This window comes from Halichondria panicea, chromosome 9 (assembly GCF_963675165.1).
Source record: "Halichondria panicea chromosome 9, odHalPani1.1, whole genome shotgun sequence".
NCBI lineage: Eukaryota > Metazoa > Porifera > Demospongiae > Suberitida > Halichondriidae > Halichondria > Halichondria panicea.
The window spans coordinates 4598390-4625431 of NC_087385.1; the positions used below are offsets into that span (position 1 = coordinate 4598390).

The window sequence follows — 27042 nt, forward strand, 5'->3', positions numbered from 1 at the left end:
TGCAGATGATTATCTTTGCATAGAGGAAATTTCAAAAGCTTATCTCATACAGCGGAACTTCTTTACACGTAATTATAGAAATTGGGTGTGGTCCGTCTTCAGGCCAAGCCCATATAATCGATGTTTTAGATGGCCAAATGGGAATGACGAAATGCAAAAGTTAGTTCAGAAGTACCCCCTAACACACACATAGCTGTGCCAGATCATCATCATCTGTTCTTCCCTGCCGCGCAGAGATACATGATGAGATCTATAAGAGTTTTACGTAAACCTTATTACCAAAAGCAATGTCCCTTGATATAATTATCATGATTGTTGACTTCTGATACAAAGTATATACAAATGTGACTGACATGACAGAGACACAAATCACAAACAGACAGACCTTACGCAAAATAATGCTAACTATTACTGCCTCGTTTCTTTTTGCTAGCAGTTTTGCTCTTTACTTGAGGACTACTTGCTGACACTACTAGTCTCTGAGCACTCAGCTTGTGTCTTGTGCCACTGTCCACAGATTCCAAGAGATTCGCTGTAAAGTGTGCAGGTGTGTTGTGAAGGTTATATTAATAGAAGAAGCACAAATTCAGTGCATAGAAGCCACAGTACTAGGACCAGTCACTGGCAGTCCAAACCATAGGACATGTACATAAGAGACCCACCACAGTACAACCTCACTTAAAAATTGTAGCAGAAAACACAAATCAATTTAACCAACACTGTACACTGGTGGGAATCATGGGACCACACTATAGGCTCTGTACACATCAATTAGAGAAGCATTTGGCTTTGAGCAACAGAAATTAATTATCACAGTACACAATGGTAAGAGACAACAGCACATAAGAAAGACCACAGTACACTAACTCTACCCTACAAGAGACAACAGTACATAAAAGGCTACAGTATATAAGAACACACAGTGAGAGGACGTACCACGACCCTTGACAGGAGTTGTGCTGCTTTTTCTCCTTCCTCTTCTCAGCTGCTCTGAACTGGAAGTCAAGGCAACAGCCGATCGCTTCATCTTCAAAGAGACATGGAACTCTGAGAGAGGAAAATTTACATCAAGTTAGACTCTTACTCACAACAATTTTCTTAGAGAAATAGTTTGGTATTAATGAAGTAGCTCACTTTTTTCCTCATCGTCCTTGACAAGCTCCCTCTCTTTCTCGAAGCTGTCCATCCAGTCTCTCTTATCCTCGGAACTCTTGGCAAAGATGATGTACCACTTGTCCTTGTCTTTGTTCTTCATACGCCATGAGTTCTTGACAACACTGCCACTGTGTTGTGCTGCACGGGTGAACACAGAAGGGATAGTTTTAAAGTTGAATTTTAGCCAATGGCCTTTTTTACAAGTGTATGGTCCTACGTAACACTGCACAAGTACTTGTCATATACAATTTAGTTTAAATACCTTTTCCGTCATCCATGTCTGTGACCTGACACTGGTCAAGATAGACTCTTCCTTTGTACGTTAGTTTGCCACCAATAGCATCCTAAGGAGACAAGACATCAGATAAAGCCATGCATGCACTAATCAAAAACAGACTGAAACGTAATCTGAAACTTTATATAACTAAGATCCTGTTTACATAAAAACTGACCTTTTTGCAGTAGATGAGCTGATGATCAAAAAGGAAGAAATGTCTCTCTTGTGAGTGTCCCTTAGAGATCTTGTGCAGCTCTCCACAACGCAGCATCTGAGAGCTGGAGGCCAGTATATCCTCTCCCTGTATATAGCAGTACAACAGTTGACCATACTGATACGTAATGTAATATATACACTGCGTCAGTCAGTTAACCACAGTCTATAACACATTCATTAGTATTACACAAACCCCCTCACACACACATACACACACCTTCCATCCCTCGATGGTCGCCTGCCAACGCCCGATCTTGCCAATGTTCTCCATTCTCCTCTTCATTTCGTTGATGTGCAACGCTACCTCTCGCATGGCATCCCGAGCTGCAACTATGTGGGAGTGGTCTGGATGGTCCTCACTCGTGTACTTGAGTAGCTCCTGCAATAATTATAGAGGGGCCCGGTAAAGTAGTCACACGAACACATACACATGCTGTAGTTCCATGCTCGTGTGTTTGCTAGAACCTATAGCAGCATGTACATGTACAGTACATTATATTGTGTACAAATCATTGGATATCATAAATTCATTAAGTACAAATTGGGCAAAACAAACAAGGGGTGTGCCTTGGCTGTATGGAGTGATTAAGATACTGTAACACAATTAGTGACCACCTGGGGTTTATACTGACACACATAAGGAAGAGATTACTGGAGAAGACAAAACAGTGTAATGGTATTACAGTAATGGGAACTCTACTATCAGTGACCTATTGAGCCCAGATGCAGGCCTCCCACATAAGACAACCTGGGCCACCCACAACATACAAAGCTCTTCAGTAGACAAAGGCTGTGGGCTGCAGGTGTGCCATACAAACACAAAGCACACACAGGGGCTACCTTTGTGTGTGGTCCAAGGCAATCAAACCAGGTTCACTATTGAATGTTAATCAGTATAAGCAAGCTTATATCTCAACTGACACTGCAACAAATGCTCATTGATTCAAAGTCTTTGTCACTCCACAAAGCAATCGAGAGCTAAAGTTAAAATTACATACAACCCTCAAACAGCACCCACCAATAAACTTTAGGACACTGTATTCATCTATTCCCAGACACCTTACTTACTGTCAGTTGTAGAGGGTACTTGCAGATCTTCTGCACTGGGGTGAGGAGGAAGCCCTCCAGAGAGATGTCCTGCAAGTTCCTCAACAGTCGACAGCTCTGAGTGATAAGATATTGATACAATATAATGGGTTAATTTCAAAGGGAGTCGAGCGAGCAAAGTAAGTTTAGGTTAGCCATACAAACACACGCATACACACGCACACGCACACACACACACACACACGTACGCACACACACACGCTGACAAGGCCACATGGACTACAATAGCAATGTAAGTGCTTACGGGTGAATGATTGTCACACCACAACTTTGGAATGTAAACAACTATTGTGATATAAGCCACGGAGGTTGCCAAGAGCTATGAACTCAGCTAGCACAACACTATGTGAAACTAATTGGAGGCAGCTGCCTCGCATGCGACTGTAAACATCTCAAAATCGACAGTGAGTACTGATATTTTCACAGAACCCCCATCAATATACAACAACCATAAGCTCATGTGTGAGTCATACACAGTGTTTGTATCAATTCCTCACTTCAAAGAAGAATTTGTATTGCTCGTTTTCCTGTAGCTGGTTCATCTCGTTGACAGCATGGGGGTGGTTGTTGCAATACTGGCCATAGATGTCGAACTCATGTCTCTGCAAATGAGGCACAAACAAGTTGGTCATCATGCACTCTCATTTACATTAGTGGAGGCCGCATTAAGTATTCTATATCAGTAAATTTATATCATATTTACGTTATTGACAAAGACCTCTCCGATCTGGGAGTCCTCTATTTTGTCGTGGTTGATGCTGGACTCCAACTCGCGAAGAAAGTCTCTCTGGAAGGTATAGATTGCTTCAATGTTGGAGAAAATGGTGTCCACCTTTTCGTTGTCAAACAGCTTGTTGTACCCTAGGCACCTCTTGACATAGCCCTGTATTGTGTATAGAGTGAGGGGGTGGTATTAGACAAATCTCATAATGAATTAAGTTCATAAGTCGATTAACACGGAAACATCTCACATACACATGTAGGTAATGACGTTACTACCACTTCGTATAGGCTAATAGCATACCTCAATAATGTCCTCCAGGTGTTTGACATAGTCCCTCTCAGTGTTGAGAATCTCTTCAATGACCTTTGCCCTCACTTCATTAGAGGTCAACTTTCGAGGCAGAGAGGGTGCAGAGTCTTTGCGACGGATGGTCATACGTCTGTGCACAGAAGAGCCACTCTATAGTGAAGCAAAACAGCATAGTCATGATAGTTAATGCAACTTACACACACCATTGCAATGAATTATTAGTAACAGGGTGTATGAACTCTCCTTATATATTACTATCAAAGGAGAATGTACCAATTACTGCTATTCATGCAAGAAATTTCTGGGTAAGCATATTCTGATCTTAAGGCGTAATAAAGGAACTCTCTAATTACCCAACATAAAGAAAGAATGGCTGATGTTGGCTTCTTTGAATGCTTTCTTCTTGCAAACACATATACCACCCAGAAAAACACAATGTGTTGTGCAGCTCCCACACATACTCACCTGATGTCTGGAGGGCCGTCTCTTCTCTTCCGATGCTAGCTCTCCCAGTTTGTCCTCTGAGGGTGCGTCCTCTGAGGGTGTGTCCTCTGTCTTTGGTGGAAGGGTGGTGGGCTGTGGAGGGGGTGGGGTATCATGGGCGGAAGGGGAGGAGGGGGGATCCGTACTGATCACTGAGTCATTGTCCTCGTCAGAGTCTTGACCAATGCGCAGCTGAGGGGTGAACAATTGGTGATTTTGACAGATATGTAGAGTAGAAATCATACGTATATACTTGGGATAGAAGACTCTGAATAAGGTTTTAAACTGAATGTGTTTGCACAAAGGTCATTGACCTGTTGGTACACACAGCCTCATGCTATAGGAATGCACACGCATTTACATTCTACATGCAGTACCGTGGTAGGAAAGAGACCCTAGTGTAAGAGCAGGAAGGTACTTACTCGGACAAATGAAGCTGGAAACCATCCATTGGCAGAGTTCACACTCCCGTACCACCAGACATCGTCGGTCATGTTGAGGATCTCAATGGCATCCCCCACACCGAAGCTGAGCTCATCCTCATCTAGGGCTACTCTGTCCCACACTGCGTCAGCGTACATCAGCGATGTGGCTATTACTCCGTCAGAGGTCTGCACATATATAATTATATAGGGGGTAAATTAACAATTCTTGTCACACAATGCATAACTATAAATTGTACAGCTTCACTGTGAAGCTGAAATTAAAGTAGCTGAAATTGAAGTAGCCAAAATCCCACGGAAAGAGTAATAGGGAAACATGACATTAGCCACAACCACCATTTATAAAGTATAGCAGTCACACAACAGAAGCCTGTCACAAGCAGGAACAGAACTAGATCATATCCAGGTACACACTTATGCACTCTGTAGAAACAATGACACCTTAGTGCAGCTGGCTAGAAGAGTGCTAACTAGCCTTGTAAATGACGACACAGTCGACAGCATCAACAGCATCAACAGCATCAACAGTGAAAATTAGCTAACTAGATTATAACAGTGATACAGCCAAACACTGCAGCACCTGGCACCAGAGGCTGGGACCATTATTGTGCACACAAACTGCCCTAGGAGCCACAATAACCGGCCAGTGTTGGCACAAGCCCCTCACACTATGGCTAGAAGATAATTAGCGGTACATGGCATAGAAGACAAAGCTATAAGCAACAATTACTGTCACTTAGGACAAGAGGAGGATCGCACGAATGATTTCGTTCACAAACTGTTGGCGTACACTGTTTCAAGAGAAATTTGGGTACCGATAGTGTTTGAAACTTGTCCCAAACATTTCACAACCAGAAAACTTGTCATACTGACACTTCTGCGATAAGTGGACTATTGCATTACAATACTAATAGGCATGTAACACAAGTAGGAGACAAAATCACGTAGCGTAACAAATCGGGCTATCAGAAAATGTCACGAGATGGTACGAGTGGTATTCCATGCCAATCCATAGAAACTTGTTACTTGAGATGCAAGTATCAATTACGATGAGCTGATGCAGCGTGCTCATGTCATTTCATGGGGAAGACTTTGCATTGCAACTGCAGCATTTATGATGCAAAATGGACATGCACATGCAGATGCAGGGCTGTAAACTATTGCAGGTGCAAAAGCTTTACAATATTCTCTAGCTAGGAAATAACACTATTAGCTAGTTAGAACTGAACACACTCACATACTCAGTCTGATCTAAAGCTTGGCATGGGCTTGCTACATACTGTGCAGTGAACTGAAGCTGTCATTGTGCATGCAACTCACCAGTAGAATGTCTTGATCAAGTAACTCTGCAAGCGGACCCTGGCTCCAACTAGCTGACTATTTTCGCACGTACTGTATAATCAACTGAAAGCTCATCCTAACTTAGCTACAAGTGAAGCCTCGCAGGTGCCAAAACAGGAAGTTAGTTCATCATGTACTAATTGGCCAATATACAAGTACACAACATTAGAGCTATTACCTCACAGGAACAGTACTGAAGAACTTTCAGTGTAAAGCTTTATTGGCCATCTTAAAAGGTCCACCATCGATAATACAGACAAACAAACACAGTACTGTTAACAGGTCTGCAATACATGCACACTTAATTAAACACACTGAAGCATTAACTACACGTGCATACTGCTTAACATACTGACATTTAGTAATCTGCAGTACCCCAATAGAGTGTCAAACACCATGCCATTCAAAACTTGTAATATGGGAGCACATTGACAGCTAGGCAGACAAACTAACAAACTAACCACAGTACAAGAAGAATCAACTTACAGCACTAGTTTCTGCCAAGAGATCAGACAAGTCATGTATGGCTTTCAATATCTGGTCTTCATAGAGTGTAAACCGATGATTAGCAACATTATAACCAGAGCCAGCACTAGTTCTAGCTAGGGATGAGGCACACATACTCCTTACACTGTCTACTCTAATTTCTATTTGCCTAGTCATCTCTGTTCACTAGCGTGACTGGTTGACGATTGCTGGTAGAGTTCGCTTGACAATGTTTACTTTCAATTAGACTGATAACACAAGCTGATCTGCTACCTATACACTTTCCCAACTGCTTGTGTTAAAACAACTCTTTAGAAATTACTTCTAGTGTATACTAAACTGGATACCAACAGAACAAAACTACTCTAGCAATAGCACGTACAGCTACGTGTAGTAGTACACAGTCAGATTTCCTTGACTACCAGCTAGGTCTTCTCACTGACTACTGAAAACGGTGCTTAGCATCAAGCAGGGCAAGCTACTAATAAGTATTTACCAATTGTGGGAAGTTATGTAGTACATGCACACTCTTGCAAATGACTAATCATCCATTGCATGCAGGAATCCTTAGCAGCCTCAGAGCATGAATTTCAACTCATAGTGGATCACGATGGCCACAACATAATTATGACAACATGCATACATAGCCATGAAACTACAAATATAGCCTACCAATGTATGGGCATTTCAATGAAGCTGAAACCTATGTTATAAACAAATCACTGCACACCACAACTACACAACAGTGCTCTAATTATAATACAAGCCACGTACATATATAATAATGTACATGTACACTATAAAAATACAAACAACCCTCTTACGGTAGTGTAAACAAACATAGAGACTTACATCTTCCTCAGTTGGGGAGAGACTGACAGTCCTTGGACCTAATTTGAGCTTGGTGCTATGAGTGGCTTTGATGTTGTCGCTCAGTCGTCTCTTGATGGCCGCTCTCTGGATAGGACCAATGTCCAGGCTGCTCATCAGGGGGTCGCTCATCAGGGGGTCCATCATCAGGGGATCCATCGCACTGCCACCTAGGGGACATGGCAGCACAGTAGTGAATCACTTTAGTACATGCATAATAGGTAAGGACTTTCAATGTATAAACATTATGAGCATGAGTGATTTGTATAAGTGTATTAGTTGACCCTTTTTAATCCTGTAAAGATCATCAAACAGACAACATAACTTTCGTGTAGTGGCTATCATCTGGTAAAGGGTCACCTAAACTGACCAGTAGTTCTACTTTTAACAGAAACTGGTATAAAGGATGCAAATATAAACTGACTAGGATCAAATACACTCACCTCCTGATATGAATGTTTCGTCATCCTCACTGAACAGACTGGGAACTCTCACTAGACCACCGTTGTCAGCAAGAGGGGGTGGGGGGCTGATAACAACGTCCAGCTGTGATTCCGAGGCCGTCTGCTCAAGCACACTCTCCAGTTCAGGACTCAACACACTCTCACTGACTGCCTCACTTTTGTCAATATCTAGATTGCTTGTGCCCAGAGAATTGATTATGTCACGAATATCTCTAGAGATGGTTTTAGTTTTAGTCTCAGCATCCTTTCGTCCTTTCTCTTCCCTCAAAACGACGTTGCTGTTTGGCAATGCATCTTTGTTGGTCACAATAATTGTCTGTGTCTCTGGGTCAAGATGTTTAGATATCACAATCATGTAGTCCCCTTCCATTTCTGGGGAGTGTACAGAGTGCTTGTGAATGTCTGGTTGAGAAGTGGCTCTTCGTTGGTTAGTCCTTATTCGTTGTTTGGGACCCAGTGAAGTCGATCTCTTCCTGAACTCAGTATCAGGTAGCGGTGGCTTGCTTGTAGGGATTGCTTGATCATCGACTGCAGTTTTCGACTCGCTATTTGACCTGGGCAAACCGAATGCATCGCTCAGTCTCTTTTTGACAGCCTTTCTCTTCGACCTATTGCGAGTTTTCTTGTTCGTCTCCAACTTCTCGTTGCTCCCTGATAGTGTGCTCTCATCACTTTGCTCACTGTCAAAACTTAGACTGTCGGAGGCTTTCTTTCGTCTAAATAGAGGAGACTTGAGTTTCCAACGACTCTTTTTGGGAGATGCCTCAGGGCTTAGCTCGCTGGAGCTTTCTTTACTGCCAGACCGTGATCGTGAATCCTTGGATGGACTTCTGCTAGGACTGGGGGGGGAGGTCTTTCCATCTCCGAGTGAATTTTTGTGCTTGTTGACTTTCTTGTTTGAATGTTCTACATCCTTGACTGGGATCTTGGATGAACTGATTGAATCATCTACTTTTTTCGTAGGTGTGTTCGATCTACTTTTTTGCGGGCTAGGAGAGTTAGTACTTTTTTGCGAAATTGGGCTTTTGATACGCTCGAGTTCTTTAATCTCGCTTGCTTCCTTCTCTTTGTCTGCCCATAACCTGATTCGACTCTGAATGTTGACTGATGCTAGTGGGTCTGCTGAGTCCCTCACTTGGTTACCTATGTTATGACTGAAGCTCTTGGAAGTGCTCAATGAAGGTGTAGTGGAGAGAGATGAGCTGCTACGAACCTCAGTGGTGCCTTTAACTTTCAAACTCATATTTGCAGGGGCACTGTCTAGCCTCTGTCGGTCGACATTAGAACGAGATATTCGATCTTGTACAAAGAAAGGATTCGACTGTATTTTCCTTCCAATATCGGGACTAGCGGAACGAACATTATTTCTCAATGGTGACAGGTAAGACGAGTCTGAAGGTGAAGAATGATTGCTCATCGAGGTGCGTGGGGGGCTTGTTGTGTCTAGATCTATAGAGACACTAGCTGACTTGTGTCGAGGTAACGATTTCGAGCCATGCTTTGTAAACAGAGTGTATGTAGACTGGACCCTTTCATCACTTATCAGATCTTGACTCATCGGTAGCTCGATATACTTCCCTGTCAATTGCTTGTCATTCAATTCTTTTCTCAGTTTCTTGAGCTCTGCTTGCCCACAGCTTCGAGATATTCCGAAGACCTCGCTCCCTTTTTCGACTTCCTCTTCGCTGCTGAACCCATTGTCGACGTCAATAGTGGTGGGAGATTTGTGGGGTAGCATGCCGTTGTGTTGGTGTGTTGGGCTTGGTGTGGAGTCACTCTCAAACTGAGCACTGTTCATGGCCTGTGTGTCGCTAGTCGGGTAGATCAAATCCTTCCTACGTGCAGTGTCTGTCATGGTAGTAGTTTCCTGCATGGAAAGTACAAATATTGTGATGAATCAGTTGGTCTCAGGACAAAGGGATGTTTCTATTCACCGTGGGTATAATAGTGTACTAGTATATACACACGTATGAGATCGATAAGCACTCACAAGTGATTTGTGCATATCATATGCATCATAACACACAATTTGAAGTTCTTTATATGGGCTTATAACTATCAGTTGACAGTAACACCATAGGTTTCTGTTGTCGGGGTGCATAGCTGTGTTGTATGTCTGCAAAAGGCCCTGTTCACAAGCACCACTCCCTGTGTGTGCAGTCACTCCCCCTCACCCACACACAGCTAGTACCCACACACAAGCACCACTCCCTGTGTGTGCAGTCACTCCCCCTCACCCACACACAGCTAGTACCCACACACAAGCACCACTCCCTGTGTGGAATCACTTACACACACAGCTAGTACCCACACGCAAGCACCACTCCCTGTGTGTGCAGTCATTCCCCCTCTCACACACACACACACACACACACACACACACACACACACACACACACACACACACACACACACACACACACACACACACACACACACACACACACACACACACACACACACACACACACACACACACACACACACACACACACACACACACACACACACACACACACACACACACACACACACACACACACACACACAACACAACACACACACACACACACACACACACACACACACACACACACACACACACACACACACACACACACACACACACACACAGCTAGTGTCCACACACAAGCACCACTCCCTGTGTGTGTAGTCACTCCCCCTCGCACACACACAGCTATAGTACGCATCTAGCTTGAGCACATGTACCCACACACACACAAGCTCTATCCTAGCTCACTTAATGGTATCAGTCTCTCATAACCTGTATAGCTATGACAACCGATGGTGTACTGTTATCATTCTACAAGACAAACTGTAAACACACACTGAATGGTGATCAAGTATAGGCATGTTGAAGGATAAGCCATTTGTTTTCAAGATTTCTGACCAATGCTATACAGACAGGTGCATGTACTTTAGTATGCATTGCATGCTCTGGGAAATACCAATATTACGCCATGCATTTAAGTGCTTTGTAGCCAAGAGTGTTTTTATTGGTCACTTAGAAATTGGTAGGTTTCAAGGGCATATTTGTGTATATAGACCAAGTTGTTTATACTATAAGTTGCTACACACTGCCTTCCATACAAACAATGGCACAACTATATAGACAATGAATGTATACAGTTAATTGGTAAGGGCGCTAGTGCACTTAAGAGCTTGAGCAAGAAGTACATTCCTAAATTCCCTGCAAATGATTACAATGCGCGTGTGTACGAAATTCCATAGGTATGTTATTTAGTGTATGCATTCTAACAGTGTTGAAGAAATATGATACATTTTTTAACAATGACACGTACGTACAGCTGATCCTAACGCTCAAGAATAGGTATATATACAACTGTACCTGCTAACAATGGACCTAAACACTGGGACTATGACATGCTCTTCTCCTAGACACACCATGTTGTGTGTTGTCTACAAGCTAAATGGAGTAGATATGTTGTGTTGCTATGGAGGTCTATTAGATACAGGCTACAGGCTCATTTCAAACAGCTAGCCTCCTCAACACAACATAGGAAGCACGGTGCCAGTATATACTACTCGTGGTGGAACACAGGATATATATGAATGCTCACAGCTGCATGCTAGAATGAGATAACGCATTTCCTACATAACTGAATGTCTCCCGAAACATGTTTACTAGCAACTACCTCACCAGCAGCAGCCTAACCTAGGTTAAAATATTTTGATCTGATTCCACCAATTAAGTTGTAAGGCTACTATGCAATCTTGTGGTGTATACCGTACCAGCAGTTGTAAGTGCTCAAGTAGTTGCTAAGTACCTCTACAGGCTCTCCTCACCACAGAGGGCTGTTGAGTGGGCAGAGCAAGCCGTACACTGTAGCTGTGTATTGGGGGGACAACCCAATGGGATATACATGTACCAGGCTCCTTCGAATACAGTTTAGTTAATCAAAATCGCTAAAACTGAAAGTTTGTAATGTGTCAATCAGATATGTGTTCAATACCAATCCCAACGTAGTTACTAATTTTCATAGAACATCTACAGTTTACTATAACCACCATCAAACAAACATTAATTAAAAATGGCAACAGTACGTGCCAAAAACCCGATTGGGCATTGTTAAAATGAAATTCTTTGTTTTAACACAAACATTACAAGTTGCCATAGTTTCACTTAAGGATCAAATCCAATCATTCACACGACCAACCTAAATATCCCACAGTACATGCACACACACCATAGCTCTGCTGCTGTCAACTGGCAGGCTCACTGCCAACATGGACACCCCTACTACGTGTAATCAAGTTACTGGCTGATGCACAAACTGGCTGTAGACATCACTGTTTTCAGCTAAATATTGTACACACTTAGGCAATGCTGGAGGTAAAAACAACTAGGCCCTTGTTTCCTGGTTACAAGGTAGGCGATTATCTGATCTCTGTGTACGTACATGTGGCACACAAAATAATTATTTGCTAGACATGTGCAGAATTAGCGTCTAAAACAAGGTGATAAGCTGTGACTAACGGAAAGGGAATTATTTGGTTAACAACTAAAAAGGCAAGAGAATATACGTGGATACATCCACAACAACAGTGTATACAACCTTGCTCACATTCTTGTCATAGAACAACAGTTTGCAAAGAATAGATCATCAAATTGAGGGTGGAGTAACTATATTTGCAAATCAGGAGGTCCCTTATCTTACTGCATAATTGTCGGAATATCTAAGTTTATAGTATACATGTACATGTAGGTTTAAGAATCAAGTGCATCAGATGATCAATGTGAGCATTCAAGAGTTTAGTCTAGATCTAGATCTTGGTAGTTAAATTAATACAGAGTGTACTAGTACAGTGTATGCACGTTTGTTACAAACTATGCAGCTGTCCAGGGCTTATTTATAAATGAAAATTGAACTAGTTGTAAAGCACATATAGCTAGAGCAAGATGTACAGATCCCCCATAATTATGATTTTATTGCACCGGGTTACTAGCTCACTATTTAAGGTTGTTACTCACCTCTACCTCTCACTGTCATAAGAAATATCTGGAGGTTGCAGACCAGGTAGCAGCCCCTTCTTGACACACTAACGTAGCTATACGATATATCTACTGCTTGAGCATGAGCTAGCTAAGCAATAAATAAAATAAAAACATCCCCCATTAATTATTTAATACGCTTCCTGTGTTTATATAATTATGGGAGGAGGATAGATAATAATGCGCAAGAAAAATGAAAATATTGCTCAGTTAACAGTTAATTGTCATACACATAATAAAATGTACATACAGTATTAGTTTAGTTCTCTCCTGAGGAGTCACTATCAGAATTGTCTGTGTCAGCATCATCAACTTTCTCTACCTCTCCTCCGCTCTCAGATCCACTGTCGTCTTTGGTTTGCTTCCACATCCTTGCCATTTGCAGCAGCTTGAGATTAGGAGCAGATGTGGCATCTTCTGGAAACACATAGTCCCAGTATTCCTCCCAGCCAGCATCAGCCCCGTCGTCTCGATATAGCTTGCGTTTCTTTTTCACCCTTCGAGGCATCTTCTTTTGTACAACCTCAAGAGAGTTCTGGTCACCTTTTGTTTTCTCAAAGTCTCTCCAAGCCTCCAAAAGCATCGACCGTTCTTCTCCATTGCTAGTATTTTTGAGAGTATTGTTCGCTCGTTCGTAAACTTTTCTGCCATTCTCAACACTATCGTCAGATTCTGTTGACCCCTCGAATTTGGCATAACTCAACCAGACCTTGATGTGCTGTGTCCGCTCCAGAAGTCGCTCATACAATCCACATACATTTTGGAACTCCTCCTGATCAACTTCAAAGTCAATGTAGGCCTTCCACAGTAGCTCTGGCATATCCATCATCGGTTGGTTGATAGCAAGTTCGAAGATGGCTCTGGCACGTTCCACATCACCAAGGATCGTCTCAACTTCCGAATACTTTATCCAGGTACTGCAGTTGGCTGGATTGAATTCCAAGAATTTCTCGTAGAGTTTGCGACATCGATCAAACTCTCTCAATTGAAGCTCCAACTCGATATAGCCACGAAACAGCTTTGGCTTAGGGCACTTTCCAATGGCTGATCCAAGAGCCTTTCTAGCAGCAGTGACTTCTTTCTGTCGAATTTCAAACTGAGCATACATCAGCCAAATTTTGGTGAAAGTGAACTTTGAGTGTGGGATGATTTCCAGGCAGGCTCGGTACACTTGTCGTGTGCGATCCATATCTTTAGCTGTGAGCTCTTCGTAGAGGGCATAGTAAATCCAGAGATAGACATAACGTCGCCAAAATCGCTTCTCTTGAGACGGGGGAATATTTGCAATACTCCTCTCGTACACTTCACGGATCATTTCTTGAGAGCCTTCAGTTTCCATGAGCCGAATATAGTCGAACCAAGCATCGTAATTCATCGGATTGGCTTTCACCTCTTCTTCGTATTGGAACTTCCGTTTGCTAATAATCACATCCTCGATACCGGCACGATCTCCAAACTTCTTCTCGAAGCGTGTGTAAACCTTAAACAGATCCTGGGCGTTCTGCTTTGGGATTATGTCCAGAGCGTGTTTGTAGATGACCCGAGCTCGTTCGTACTCTCGTGCATTCTCTTCGAATCGGGCAAAAGCAATGTACAGAAATTCGTCCAAGTGATCGTCACCAAAGAACTCTGTGGCTCTCTCAAACACATTCCTAGCGTTGGATAGAAACCCATTCTGCTCTTCAAAGCGTGCATATCGAGTCCAATTTTTGATCTCGGGGTGGATTTGAATAAACCTCTCGTAGATGTGTCGTGCTCGATCAACCTCTTTGTATCGCATCTCCATCTTGATGAACGAGAACCACGCCTGCTCTTCCGGTTCCCATTCCATCCAGCGCTCAAACACCTGCACAGAGGTGGAGGACACATTGTGGTGTAAAATGCGTACAATCCAGATACCATTACTTTTACCGCACCTGTCTAGCTCCGGCAATATTCCCCAGCATCTCCTCCATGTACGTGTACTTATACCAGAACTGGTTGGCCCTCGGTAGAATGGTCACTGCCCTGTCCCAGATATTCCTGGCATGGTTGACCTGCTTGTGCTTCATCTCCATCTCTGCATACCTCAGCCAGATCGTCACGCTTCGATGGTCCACGTCTAGTCCTCTCTCGTACACAGAGCGAGCACGCTCATACTGGTTCTGAGTCTCCTCCCAAGCTGCATACTTGACCCAATTCTTGACCATCGTTCGATTCTTTCGTATGTCGTCTTCGAATTCTTTTCGTTTTTGCATTTGTAACGCGGCCAACTCTCCGGGATCGGTGACCTTCTGTCTGGGTGCGGATGGTGGTTTCTCGAGTTTAGTAGCAGCGGCTTCCTGTAGGAGCTGCTCTGCTGTGATTTGGATCTCCGCAGGCATTTTGTTCTTGACCTTGGTGAACTTGGGGAGCCTGGCTTTCTTAGCAGGAGGGGGCTCCATGGTCACAGCCCTTGTCGATATGCTTATACGACAAAGGTACGTACGTGGCGATATGGTAGGTGCTAGGCGCTAGGCTAGGCGGCTAGCTTGCTTGCTTGCACGTACGTTCTTTTCCAATAAATCAGCACCTTCTTAATACTTTGACCTTTAGCATGTGTGTGAAGCCTAAAAACATGGAGACAAGCTTTGTATAGTAGTACAGTAATGGCAGACAGAGGGAAGAAAGGGTCACTCCCTTGGGGCTTGAGTAAAGATGGCTTGAAACCAAATTCAGTCCAGGTGAATACAAATACAATACGGTACTTATTAATTTGAGAGCGACATGACACATTATCTGAATCACATTCCTTCTCCCCGTACACACACACACTCTTCCCCAGTCGATCTCCAAGTCGAAACTGGCTGCGTTCAGTATGGGGATGATGAACCCTCTCAAGAGAGCGGCTATCAAAAAAAAGGATGAGAAAAAGCTAGACAAGAAGATGGTATGTGGAGCGTAACCCCATGATATCACAACACAGGGTTCTTATTTTCTCACTGCTTATGTATTTCTCCTTAAGTGTATGCACATACATGTAGGTACCCAAGTGTACACACTGTACAGTAGGTGAAATGTGTGCATTGTGTGCATTGTGTATGTAGGCTGAGGCCAAAGAGACAGCTGAGGTGTTCGAAGAGTTTGTGGCTTCCTTTGAGGATACAGGAACTGAAGGGAAGGCATTTGTCAGAGGGTCCACCTTCAACCCAGAGAAGAGAGAGAAGGCAGCTAGTGAGTGGTGTACTGTATCTGTGCACAACTTGTTAGTGATGCATGTGCAAGTAGAGGGTTGACCACACATTGTATTCTAAATCTCAAATTATGGCTTTGAAAAATGCTGACAGTTAGCCCCCAGATCAGTCAATATTAATAGTATTTTGCAGCTACTAGTGCATAGGCACAGTGGTTGATAGTTTAATGTACCACATAGTCTTGCCTAGGATGATGTTTCTCTCGGCTAAGAATCAACTCTCCACAATCGCCCTCCATGTGAGGTGTGCGTGCTGGTTGAGCTGAAATGTCTGAAAATGAGAAATCTGAGGCACACATACTTCATTCTACTGTGGCTATTACACAACCTATATATACGTAGCACTCCAGTAACATGTGCTGTACGTGAGACATATCTCCTCCCATCCCACCTGCAGGTATGAGCGAGAGACCCAAGTCAGGGGGACTCTACAAACCACCCGGCCGGTTCCAACCCGAGAAGAAAGAGGAGCCAGCTGTTCTGCTCAAACCCACCGCTGTGAATCAGAAACCACAGGTGATGTGTGAACTAATTTTTGTACAGTTTTTAAACATCTCGTGTTCTTGTTTGTGCAGAAGAAAAAAGGAACTGGAAAGAAAAAGAGTATTTTGGAACTTTTCAGAGAGGAACTAAAGAGGTGAGTGCAATATAGCTTCTTGTGTTGTTTGTGTACCCTGCAACCATCCTCTCATTCTCCCCCACCCATTAGAGCCCAGACTGAGCGTAAGGATCGTCACGCCAAGAGAGAGGCGGGAGTCATAACGTTGGACGAGGCTGACGAGCCCGAACCTAGTAGTGAGATATTTGAGGTGGAGGAGTACAAGTCCCTCAAGAGTGGGTCCCTCGGTACGGGGGATTCCCTAACCACAAACCTCTATGTGGGAAATATCAATCCTAATGTGAGGCTAAAATTTAGCTTGGAAAGTAACCGTGGTGACGTTATCATAAGCACATTAGGCTCTTTATGTCTACCGTAATACATTGTAGGACACTTCATTTCTTCCTTTGCTGTTTGGTGACAATTATATACAGTACGTAGCTTGTATCATTAATACATACGTAAGCATTGCTCCATCTCTTACCCTCCACAGTTGAATGAGGAGAAACTGTGTCAGATGTTTGGCAAGTTTGGGCCACTGGCAAGCATCAAGGTGATGTGGCCACGGACAGAGGAGGAGAGAGCCAAAAACAGGAACTGCGGCTTTGTGGCTTTCATGAAGAGGGAGGACGCAGAGAAAGCCCTCGAACATTTCAAAGGTGAAGAGACATCATCATCACACACTGTGTTGTACATTCATTTTAGAGTAGATACTCTAAAATGAGATTTCAATGTAGGAGTGGCCGACCTCACATTTTTGTATGTACATGTTACTTTACCCCCACACCTGTCCAGGTACGACCATCATGGACTATGAGGTGCTGGTGGGGTGGGGCAAGGCAGTGCCCCTCCCCCCTCATCCAGTCTACGTACCTCCGGATATACAAGCTGATGAGAAAGCCAAACACCCTGACCCCCCCTCTGGTCTGCCCTTCAACGCTCAGACCATCAAAAAGTCGGGGCATAAAAAATCAGGTGAGCTGTTCACACAGTAGGTATAAGCACCTCGTATAAGTAAGTATATCCGTTATTATATTTAGTCATAGCATGTGCACATACTCTCTGCAAGAACAGTGGTGGTTTCTCGTTTACACCTTCCCCCTTTGCAGGCTACGTGACTGTTGCCCCTCCTGGATCTGCCCAGGACTCTCAGAACGACAATAAGGAGAAGAGCTTTGAAGATGTGAGTGAGAGTGAGTACCTTTGAAGGCTTTGAAGGCTATGACAGTAATTCAGCTTGTGGCTTGTGCATATTATATAAAATGTACATACAGAATCATTCAAAGTTGAATGTTGAAGTGAGTACTCACACCACTAAACCACAAAGCTGATACAACTGTAAGTGGCTGTCACAGCCTGTCAGTGTGATGATGCCCATGCATGATAATACACAGCACTGACTACGTGTGTGGGTGTTCATCTAGATGCATATATTCAAATGACTTGAGGTGCAGAGTGTTGCTACACTACTTAAGCAAACCAAGTAAGAGAATTAATGTACATCAGCAAAAGTACTGTAAAAGAATAGAGCATTTGTTCGGGAGAAGTGGAGATGTCGAGCCAAAGTAGCAAAGGCATGCATGGTCCTCATCCTATGTTGAATCCGTAACAGTGCTACAGATACTCTTTGAAAATCTAGGCACTTACTTAGGAGAAGTTCAAGCAAAGATACACATACATTTGTACATAATTATGAAGCTTGTGGGTAGATCATAATCATGATCAGCTTTGTTTTGTGGTTTAGTGGTGTGAGTACTCACTTCAACATTCAACTTTGAATGAAACCTACTTGAAAAGTACTGTACACTCTAACTCTTGGTATGTACACTTTATAGTAATGACTACTCAAATTTGTGCAAGTTATGCTATAAGGTTTCAGTATTGTGTCCAGTGAATGCTATCACTGCCCCCCCCCCCCTCCCCTCCCATTTCCTAGACGCTGTTTGACGCTATGATTCGAGTGGTGATACCCACTGACATCAAGCTGCTCCGTCTCATCCATCGTGTGATAGAGTTCGTCATCAGAGAGGGCCCAATGTTTGAGGCCATGATCATGAACAAGGAGATCAATAATCCGGTGTACCAGTAAGTGTGCCGTACAATACAGCTGTTGATGAGTCTTACAATGAAAGGTCTTGCACAGAGCTAGGCATACAGTGTACTAGATGCACATGATTGATAACCGGTGGCTGTTCAAAATTGTGTGTACATGTGTACTGTATTAAGTTTGAAAGCTGAGACAAAGGTATTCTCCTTAAAAGAGAGCTAGTGCAAGTGATATTGCCTCTACTGTTACTAATGGTAGCCATTGTGGGATAATGTGAATCAGTTGCTTAGAAACACTGTTTTTACACACATGTACCAACGTATTCCCCCATCTCCAGATTCCTGTTTGACAACCAGGGCCCCGCCCACATTTATTACCGCTGGAAGCTCTTCTCCATCCTACAGGTGAGAGTGGGCAGCAGCTGGCACACCTCCAAATGGTGCACTCAGTCATAGACACAGCACCTGTGTTGTGACCTAGACACTCTGTTTCTAAGGCCTAAATAACCATTACTGCCAGACATCATAATTATACAGTCAATTGTTTCACCGTCTACTATCATGTAGGGCGACTCTCCTGAGACTTGGTGCACTGAGGATTTCAGAATGTTTGTGCACGGGTCACTATGGAAACCACCCCCTCTCAAGAATCTGAGGATGAAACTATTACCCCCCGTGGAGGAAGATGCTGTCTTGAAGCGAGGACAACTCTCTGCCAGGTACTACACACTACCCCCAATCTCTCCTCTACTCTCTACCCCACAATCCCCCACCCTCTCTCCTTAATTTCCAATATCTCCCAATCTTCTCCGTGAAGGATCTGTGTTGAAATTAATGTGTCCTATAACGTGCATTTAATTTTCCTGTTCGGGTGTGTGTACAGCAAGCGTGATGATCTGGAGGACCAGCTGCGACGTGTTACCATGGAGAGGGGAAGTATTCGCAAGAGTATGGTCTGGTGTCTAGATCATGCTGACTCAGCAGAGGAGGTGAGCTGGAAAATGAACCATTTGGTTGTGATGGCAACACAGAGCGTAGTATAAACACGTACTAGAACCACAGAAACCATGTTTGCAATTGGATGCTCAAAGTAAGAGTTTTTCAGTATTATAATTGTTTAGTTCAGCAAAAGCCAATGTCTTTAGGAAACGTGCTAGGCATAGTTTGATTATGTTTCTCCCCTGCCTCTACAGATAGTTGACTGCATTAGTGAGTCACTGACCATTGCTGCCACACCCCTGCCCATGAAGCTGGCTCGTCTCTTCCTGGTCAGCGACATCCTACACAACTGCAGCCCCACAGTCCGCTACTCGTCAAACTTCAGGAGAGGGTGAGGGTGTGTGTGATATGTGTGTATAGTGTAGGTACATATACAGCAGTTTATAATTATGTAAAATGTGGCACAGTGATGATATTGCTATGGCTACTGGTACCTGCACCACGTCTTGGGAACAGTGTGCGTGGGGGGGGGGGGGGGGGGGGCTGAGAAACTGCTCTGGTATACTCTATTAGCTTCAGTGCTGACTGCACGAGTGCATTTGAGGCTCCACAGAAAACAATGGCCCATTATTTGTTGTACTGTTATAAGCTATGTACAGTACGTAGTATGTACTTTGGATGTATGTGTATAGCTTAGATTTACCTGTTGTCTTATGAGGGGTTATGTGTGAGCCATACTCTGAGCCACTCTCTATGTTACGGCTGTTGCTGTGGGGTATCACATGACTACTCACTGCAGGTTTGAGAGTAAACTGAACCAAATTTTCGAGCACTTCAGCACTTTGCTTCAAGACATTACATCCAGAATGAGGGCAGAGAACTTCAGGGTGAGCTCCTCCTTAAACCAAACCCCCAATCATTCCCCACCCCCTTTTTAGCGTCGAGTGCTGGCATGTGTCAAGTCCTGGGACATGGTGTCCATCTTCCATTTCAACTTCCTCGACAAACTCAGAGAGACGTTTTTCGGCAAAACTCAGGAGGAGGTGGCAAAACAGAAGGCCTTTGTGAGTGTTGGATGTACATGTACATAGAGATCAAATAATTGCCTACCTTGTACCTTGTAACCATGCTTTTTATATATTACTTTGAACCTCTGTGATGTTAGCACTGGTTAATTAGAGTATGGTCCGTCTTTGTACATGTACAAACGTGATTGTAGCCATGTGTGTATGTATTCCCTCTCCCAGGACACAGTGGCAGCCCTGATGGCTGCCAAACCAGAAGGGGAGGGGCCTAATGTGAGTGAGATCGATGGGGTCCCTCTGTTTGATGACCGACCAATAGACTTCAGTGGGGTGGGGCAGAACATTGATGGAGTGCCCCTCGACCAGGTGAGGTCACCTCTTTAATGCTCTCACTGTTATCCCCCTCTGTCTCCCCCTTTCTTCCACACTAATCCCCCACTCTTCCTCCATTCTTACCCTCTGTCTCCCTTTTCTTTCCCACTATGAAGTATCCCCCACTCTTTCCCCCTTCGTTGTTTCAAGTAATGTTTCCCTGTGTATAGGAGGACCTTGATGGTACCCCCCTACATGTACCTGAGCAGCCTGCCATGATTGATGATGATATGATTGATGGAGTGCCTCTCAGCAAGGAAGCAAGTGACATCGATGGGATACCTAGTAAGAAGCACTCAGTGTGAATTAATTCAGACTTATGTTGACTTACGTACCCCCAGTGGAGGAGCCCTCTCCTCCACCACCTTTACCACCTCCTGAGCCTGTGGTGCGCTCCAAATGGGAGCTGGTCGACTACGACTCTGATGAGTGAGTGATTGTGTGTGGAAGCCAAGTCCAACATAGCCAATGATCTATAACCTGTACACTTACAATTGCTATGTAGTAAGTCCACTTCACTTACATTGCTATGTTACAGTAGTAAATCCACTTTTAAGGTCTAATAAACCACTTTTAGCGCAACAAAAGTTGTACGTGCATGTTTACCCCCCCCCCCTGCAGAGAGGAGGGAGAGGATCCAGGTATTGTGGTGGGTCAGAGCCAGGACACTGAGAAACAGCAGCTGCTGGCAGAGCTCGAGGAGAAGAAGAGAAGAATACTCAGAGATGTTGAGGTGAGGGATACATGTAGCTGCTGAAGTACATGTATACACACCACAGTATTGTCTATCCACACCCTACGCTATGTACAGTGTGTTAGACTAGTGTTACTGTATAATATAGTAAGTACATGCTGTGTTATATAGTAAGTACACACTGTGTTATACAGTAAGTACACACTGTGTTATAAGTATGCTGAGTGACTGTTGACCTCTTCTACCTGCAGGTGAAGGTTGTGGAGTTGTCTGATGCTCTCGAGTCCACTGGTAGTTACAGCAAGGCTGATATCACTCTGAGAGTGGATAAATATAGAGACAAGCTCATGAATGTAAACTCTCATAGGTTCTTTTACCAATAGTAAATGACATGTTCTCTCACAGGAGGCGGTCCAACCCAAAATTACTCCACCCACTTCTCCCAGGGGGAGGTCTACGTCACGGTCCCCTTCCCCATCTATTCTAGGTGACTAATGATTTGTTATGTGTGTTGCTTTCCTGTACTCCCACATTCCACTGTAACACATCAGTAACATGTATAGCTCATATGCCATTCAATCTTCCCTTGTGTATCTCCAATACAGCTAACTACGAGCTGGAGGATAGCCCGCGAAAGTCGAGTAAAAGTAGATCTCCTAAACGCTCTCCTAAAAGGTGAGCTTATAATATACAACTATTATATATTTTTCCTCTACTGTACACCTGGAAATATCGCTTAGCTACAACGTACAGTACCACACTTATGTTACTTTGTCTGTCCTCACAGGAAACGCTCCAAGAGCCCTCAGAGGGAAAGTCCCTCAAAAGACCGTTCACGGAAGAGGTCACGCTCGCACAGCCCCCCTCTCAAGCGAAGAAAGTCCAGTGAGCGAAGCACTGAGCGAAAACGATCTCCATCACCGTCCAGACGAAGGTCTCGCAGTCCTAAGCGGAAGAGGTCACGAGAGAGAAGTCCTGTTGGAAAGAGGTCATCTTCTCCTTCAACAAGGAAACGATCTAGAACACCTCAGAAAAGCAGAAAGAAATCACCATCACCTTCAAGAAAAAGATCGCGGTCCCGATCCCCCAAAAGTAGGAAAAGATCATCTTCTCCGTCACCGTCACGGAAAAGGTCGCGTTCTAGATCCCCTCAAAAGAGAAAAAGATCGGCTTCGCCCAGTAGGAAACGGTCAAGGTCGCCAAGGAAACGGTCCTCATCTCCATCAAGAAAGAAGTCACGATCGAGGTCACCGCAAAGGAAGAGATCTCGCAGTCCAAGAAAAAGATCTCATAGTCCAAGGAAGAGATCTCGTAGTCCAAGGAAGAGATCTCGTAGTCCAAGGAAGAGATCTCGTAGTCCAAGGAAGAGATCTCGTAGTCCAAGGAAGAGATCTCGCAGTCCAAGGAAGAGTAGAAATCGATCAAGATCACCCAAATCCCAGCGGTGAGATACCATGTACATACAGTACGGTGTTTTATTGCTATAGGTTAATTACGCTGATAAAAAATGCAGTGTGTTATGGGTACAGTCCAGAGTTCATCAGAACTCTTGGTACAGTACATGCAATTTACTAGCCTCGATTCCAGGCCGCACTTCCTTTCAATCCAAGGCCTGTGAAAGTAGCAATTTGCAGCTCATAGTACAAGATTAATGACTCACACATTCACCTGCAAATTCTCAAGAGGTTGACTAAATGATTTTTTGATTCCTTGCAGGCACAAGTCACGGTCCAAATCTCCCAGTAAGAGCTCTAAGAAGAAGAAACGTAGTCGCAGTAGAAGTCCACACAAGAGCAGCAAGTCAGGCAAGAAATCAAGCCGCCATTGAACTCTTTCATGCCATGACTATGACGTTGTTTTTGTTTTACAAATTCTGTTCTGTTGTTGCTCTTGTGTGCTTTGCTCCTATTTGAATGTTGCCAATGAAGTCTTTGATTGTTTAAATGCTATAATAATTATAGCCCAATTAAAGGGTGTTACGGAATAGGAGCTTAGCTTGTAGTTTGTATGCACGACTACAGTATACTATAGCCCTATAGCCAATTCTGCAGATACATTATTATACGCAACTGCCAGCGAATCGAAGTATAGTGTTGCCATCTTGTTGATATTTACAGGAGCACTGATCGATGCGCAACGTAGCATATTGATTGCATAATTATATTATAGCAATCACATAATTATACATATAGCTATAGGATCATACTATGAATTTATGGCAATGTAAACCATGGGCTTGCATTGGTGGCCATAAATCCCTAGAACCATGCATAGTAGTAAAACAAAACACATGGCCTGAGGTATTTCCAGGTGCTTGCACACTCGTCAGGGGAGCCCCATTTTTGCACATTACTTGTACTGTAAACATTGTGGCGGAACATGATGAGGGAAATCCCCCAAATAAAGTGTTGTAAAACCATTTGCCTAGTAAAAGCGATAAAATAGGTATCACACTAACAGAATGCAACTAAGATTAGTCACTAACTAACTAGGTAGTTCCATGCATGTAATAAATAGTCAGGACTAAAACAATTGATAGTTGTCAGGATATTTCCTCGGCAACCACTGCTCCTTCAGGTCAGCACAGTGACCCCAGCCAAGCTTGCGTATGTACTGTGGATAGGTGTGTGTGTGTGTGTGTGCATTAGGGGGGGGGGAGGAGTTAGTAACAGGTGGAGAACATGGCTATAATGTACAATTTAGCACTAGTACAGAACCACAGAACAGGTTATATAAAATGTTATAGATAGGTGCACTAGAAATTAATACAGAGCTGCAATTTTGTCACTTTTCAAAGTCATTACGTCAAAGAAGCTAATTATACTGTATGCATTACCTTGATTAGTTCCTGCTCGGCTGCCTTGCTCCCCTTCTCCCCAATCTCATCCTCCTGGATCTTGGCAGCTGTCCCAAAATGACCACGCAGCTCGGCATATCTCTTCCGGAATGTTCTCAGCTGTAGGGATCGTGATTAATAGGCATCAGTCAGATTTATACAACAGTCACGCAAATGTACGTCTAATCTATATATCGCAAAACAAAATTTATAGCCTTGAGCCAACAGTAATCAACACTAATCGCTGCACAAACTGTGAAAGCATGACCTATCGATCCTTCGAGTTTTAGGGATAGAGCGTTGTACCTTAGAATCTTTTGCATCAAGTAGCTTGTGTAGGTCCACATAGATCTCAGCAATGCGTGGGTGAGCAGCTGCACTCTCGTCTCGACACAAGATGATTGCCTGGGAGATAGGACATACACAGCTGATACACACAACAACAGAACAAGTTGAGAGTGCACGAGTTTTGTTATGACAACTCACCTCAAACAGTAGGCAGTCCACAAGTTTGCTCTTTTCTTTCTCAACTTTGCTAAAAGTAAAAGATGAAAGAATGTGGCAATTAAAGCATGCATGCAGATCATAATTAGTAACAATAGGTAGTCAGTCAGTAAGGTCATGCACAGCACAATAATTATGCAGTTACCTAGCTTTGGAAGATGCCTCCACACCTAAGTCAGCCTTAGCTCCGGAGTGAGCCAAGATTTTAACCATATCAAACTGCATACAATTAGGATGGATAAACACAAGCTATAGTAGTACACACAACACAGAATGTCTGGAATGTAAGCAAACAATGGCAATAAAGTATCAATTTTCTGATACACACACATGAAACCTTGACCATCTCACCTTCTCCATAATTTCTGAAGCCAGCTTCTCCACACTCCTATACTCAACCTGCACACACGTTAAAAAAGTGTACGTCACACTACAGCAGTAAAAAGAATAACTATACAATAGCAAGTACTATATAACTCACACTCTGGTTGTTGGCAGCCAACTTGAGCTTGGCAATGAGGAAGTCAACGTCATTCCCATAATCTGCCTCCAGATCACCCGCAGACAGTGCACCAGAGCTACAGGTAAAGCAGGGGGAATGAAAGGAAATGTAGAGGCCCTCGCACAAAACTGTACCACGTATTCATCTTCAAACTACATGCATGTTATGTACATGTGTCTGCATATTTTACCTGAGCCACTGAAGCTTGAGGTCCTTTAAGGCCTGAGCATAATCCGGGTCAGGTGTGCCACTGACACTACCCAGGCTGCTGTCACTTTTTATGCTTGCCCCGCCCTTCTTGCTCGAACCACTCCCTCCCTTGTTGGCCGATTTAGAGGACTTGGGACCCACAATGTACTCCAGTGGATACGACACCTGCAGCATTTGATTACAGCCATTAAGTGCTTTGTGTACTAGCTATTACTATTCTTCGGAGTCAAATTACATGCATTTGGGTACCTAGCACAAATCTTATTCTATACCTTGGCCTTGACTGCGCCTTTCTTGCTGAGAGTGAAGCTGCCAGTGAGCAGGTCTCCAGGAGACACTCCTTGCTTGGTAATCCTGTGTAACAGGCAGAGATAATAAACTTAAGAAACAGCCAAACTATGATGAAACTATATGCTTGCACGGTAACTAACCTGCATGCCACTAATTATAAACTAGCATCACATAATTATAAAAGATATGTCCATTACTCACTTGTCGTCAGAGACACAGCTGACAAAGACGGGAGCTCTTGTGCCAGCTGTCAGTACTTTGGAGGGGTACTTTCCCCCAGATGAGAGAGAGTCAACACGACGACTGCCACATTCCAGACTGAGAGAGGATGACAGTTTGAACTCCAATAGCACTACCATGTCTTTGAGCTGCTCCAGCTTGGACTGGTCCTCGTGGCGAACCTGGGGTGGAGTCAGTCGGCTTTAAACACACCAGTTATAATGCTTCTTGGATGACCAACAATCAGAAAACAGGCAGGCAGAAGTAATGAAGTCAAAACGCAGGTTGCAAGATCATTCATTCTGTAGCGTTTCCTGTACCTAGTAGCATGGTGTTGTTATCTCAAAAGTGTCCATTCATTTTCAGAAAAAAGCATAGGCTATATAGACAGTCTGAAAGTAATCTGAGACACGCTTTACTTTTGGAAGCTGACCTTCCAAACTCACGCTCTATGTCGTGCATGGCAACCCCTATACTGTGTCATACTCCACCCACCTGTAGCCTGAGGGTATACTCTCCCTTCTCCAGCTTGACAGAATACTGTCCTGGGTAAGCGTCCCCAGTGGCAAGCAGCTGCTTGTGACTGTTGTACAACATCCACAGCTGTCCTCCACAAGGGTTCTCGTAGAGCATGTCACTGAGGAGGTGGGCGTCAGGATGTACATCAGTTGAACGACTCTGAAAC

General features: G+C 43.7%; 4 protein-coding genes across 4 annotated transcripts in view; 1 reads left to right on the forward strand and 3 right to left on the reverse strand.

Annotated features, from left to right (window-relative positions):
* Window positions 1–290: 290 nt before the first annotated feature.
* On the reverse strand, window positions 291–13037 carry LOC135341734 (uncharacterized). The gene is made up of 15 exons (XM_064538398.1): window positions 12890–13037; window positions 7855–9742; window positions 7394–7581; window positions 4694–4882; window positions 4254–4463; window positions 3780–3938; window positions 3459–3638; window positions 3253–3357; window positions 2717–2812; window positions 1866–2027; window positions 1608–1733; window positions 1418–1499; window positions 1135–1293; window positions 937–1047; window positions 291–532 (listed from the first exon to the last, which is right to left on the reverse strand). Exons 2-15 carry the CDS (start codon window positions 9728–9730, stop codon window positions 402–404), a joined length of 3774 nt encoding a protein of 1257 aa, XP_064394468.1. The 5' UTR covers window positions 9731–9742; window positions 12890–13037; the 3' UTR covers window positions 291–401.
* Window positions 13038–13083: 46 nt separating this feature from the next.
* LOC135341736 (crooked neck-like protein 1) lies at window positions 13084–15406 on the reverse strand. The gene is made up of 2 exons (XM_064538400.1): window positions 14827–15406; window positions 13084–14756 (listed from the first exon to the last, which is right to left on the reverse strand). The coding sequence occupies exons 1-2, from the start codon at window positions 15331–15333 to the stop codon at window positions 13170–13172; spliced, it is 2094 nt and encodes a 697-aa protein (XP_064394470.1). The 5' UTR covers window positions 15334–15406; the 3' UTR covers window positions 13084–13169.
* A 45-nt stretch (window positions 15407–15451) lies between these two features.
* On the forward strand, window positions 15452–23739 carry LOC135341735 (U2 snRNP-associated SURP motif-containing protein-like). Its single transcript, XM_064538399.1, has 25 exons — window positions 15452–15612; window positions 15714–15818; window positions 15976–16102; window positions 16519–16637; window positions 16697–16758; window positions 16831–17020; window positions 17213–17378; window positions 17515–17694; window positions 17829–17902; window positions 18656–18804; window positions 19104–19170; window positions 19333–19484; window positions 19649–19754; window positions 19959–20095; window positions 20504–20591; window positions 20643–20768; window positions 20952–21095; window positions 21272–21386; window positions 21443–21530; window positions 21723–21834; window positions 22047–22148; window positions 22201–22282; window positions 22401–22470; window positions 22583–23239; window positions 23512–23739. The coding sequence occupies exons 1-25, from the start codon at window positions 15538–15540 to the stop codon at window positions 23621–23623; spliced, it is 3405 nt and encodes a 1134-aa protein (XP_064394469.1). The 5' UTR covers window positions 15452–15537; the 3' UTR covers window positions 23624–23739.
* Window positions 23740–24173: 434 nt separating this feature from the next.
* LOC135341742 (tripeptidyl-peptidase 2-like) overlaps window positions 24174–27042 on the reverse strand; it is a 40040-nt gene continuing 37171 nt past the window's right edge. Inside the window, exons 23-33 of the mRNA XM_064538403.1 lie at window positions 26853–27035; window positions 26340–26539; window positions 26120–26201; window positions 25828–26012; window positions 25617–25713; window positions 25487–25534; window positions 25281–25354; window positions 25118–25166; window positions 24938–25036; window positions 24632–24751; window positions 24174–24408 (exon numbers count right to left, since the gene is read on the reverse strand). Of these exons, the coding sequence (XP_064394473.1) occupies window positions 24319–24408; window positions 24632–24751; window positions 24938–25036; window positions 25118–25166; window positions 25281–25354; window positions 25487–25534; window positions 25617–25713; window positions 25828–26012; window positions 26120–26201; window positions 26340–26539; window positions 26853–27035 (1227 nt within the window). The 3' untranslated portion in view covers window positions 24174–24318. The remainder of the gene's footprint in view (window positions 24409–24631; window positions 24752–24937; window positions 25037–25117; window positions 25167–25280; window positions 25355–25486; window positions 25535–25616; window positions 25714–25827; window positions 26013–26119; window positions 26202–26339; window positions 26540–26852; window positions 27036–27042) is intronic.

Excerpts from the sequence above, each read along its gene's own strand:
- LOC135341736 (XM_064538400.1), bottom strand. The coding sequence starts at position 15,333 with ATGGAGCCCCCTCCTGCTAAGAAAGCCAGGCTCCCCAAGTTCACCAAG. Across the intron at positions 14,757-14,826 it reads ATATTGCCGGAGCTAGACAG|GTGTTTGAGCGCTGGATGGA; the intron begins GTGCGGTAAAAG and ends ACCTCTGTGCAG.
- LOC135341735 (XM_064538399.1), top strand. The coding sequence starts at position 15,538 with ATGGCAGACAGAGGGAAGAAAGGGTCACTCCCTTGGGGCTTGAGTAAA. Across the intron at positions 17,379-17,514 it reads AGCCCTCGAACATTTCAAAG|GTACGACCATCATGGACTAT; the intron begins GTGAAGAGACAT and ends ACACCTGTCCAG. Across the intron at positions 22,149-22,200 it reads ATAGAGACAAGCTCATGAAT|GAGGCGGTCCAACCCAAAAT; the intron begins GTAAACTCTCAT and ends GTTCTCTCACAG.
- LOC135341734 (XM_064538398.1), bottom strand. The coding sequence starts at position 9,730 with ATGACAGACACTGCACGTAGGAAGGATTTGATCTACCCGACTAGCGAC. Across the intron at positions 3,358-3,458 it reads GAGAGGTCTTTGTCAATAAC|AGACATGAGTTCGACATCTA; the intron begins GTAAATATGATA and ends CCTCATTTGCAG. Across the intron at positions 1,500-1,607 it reads AGCTCATCTACTGCAAAAAG|GATGCTATTGGTGGCAAACT; the intron begins GTCAGTTTTTAT and ends TTGTCTCCTTAG.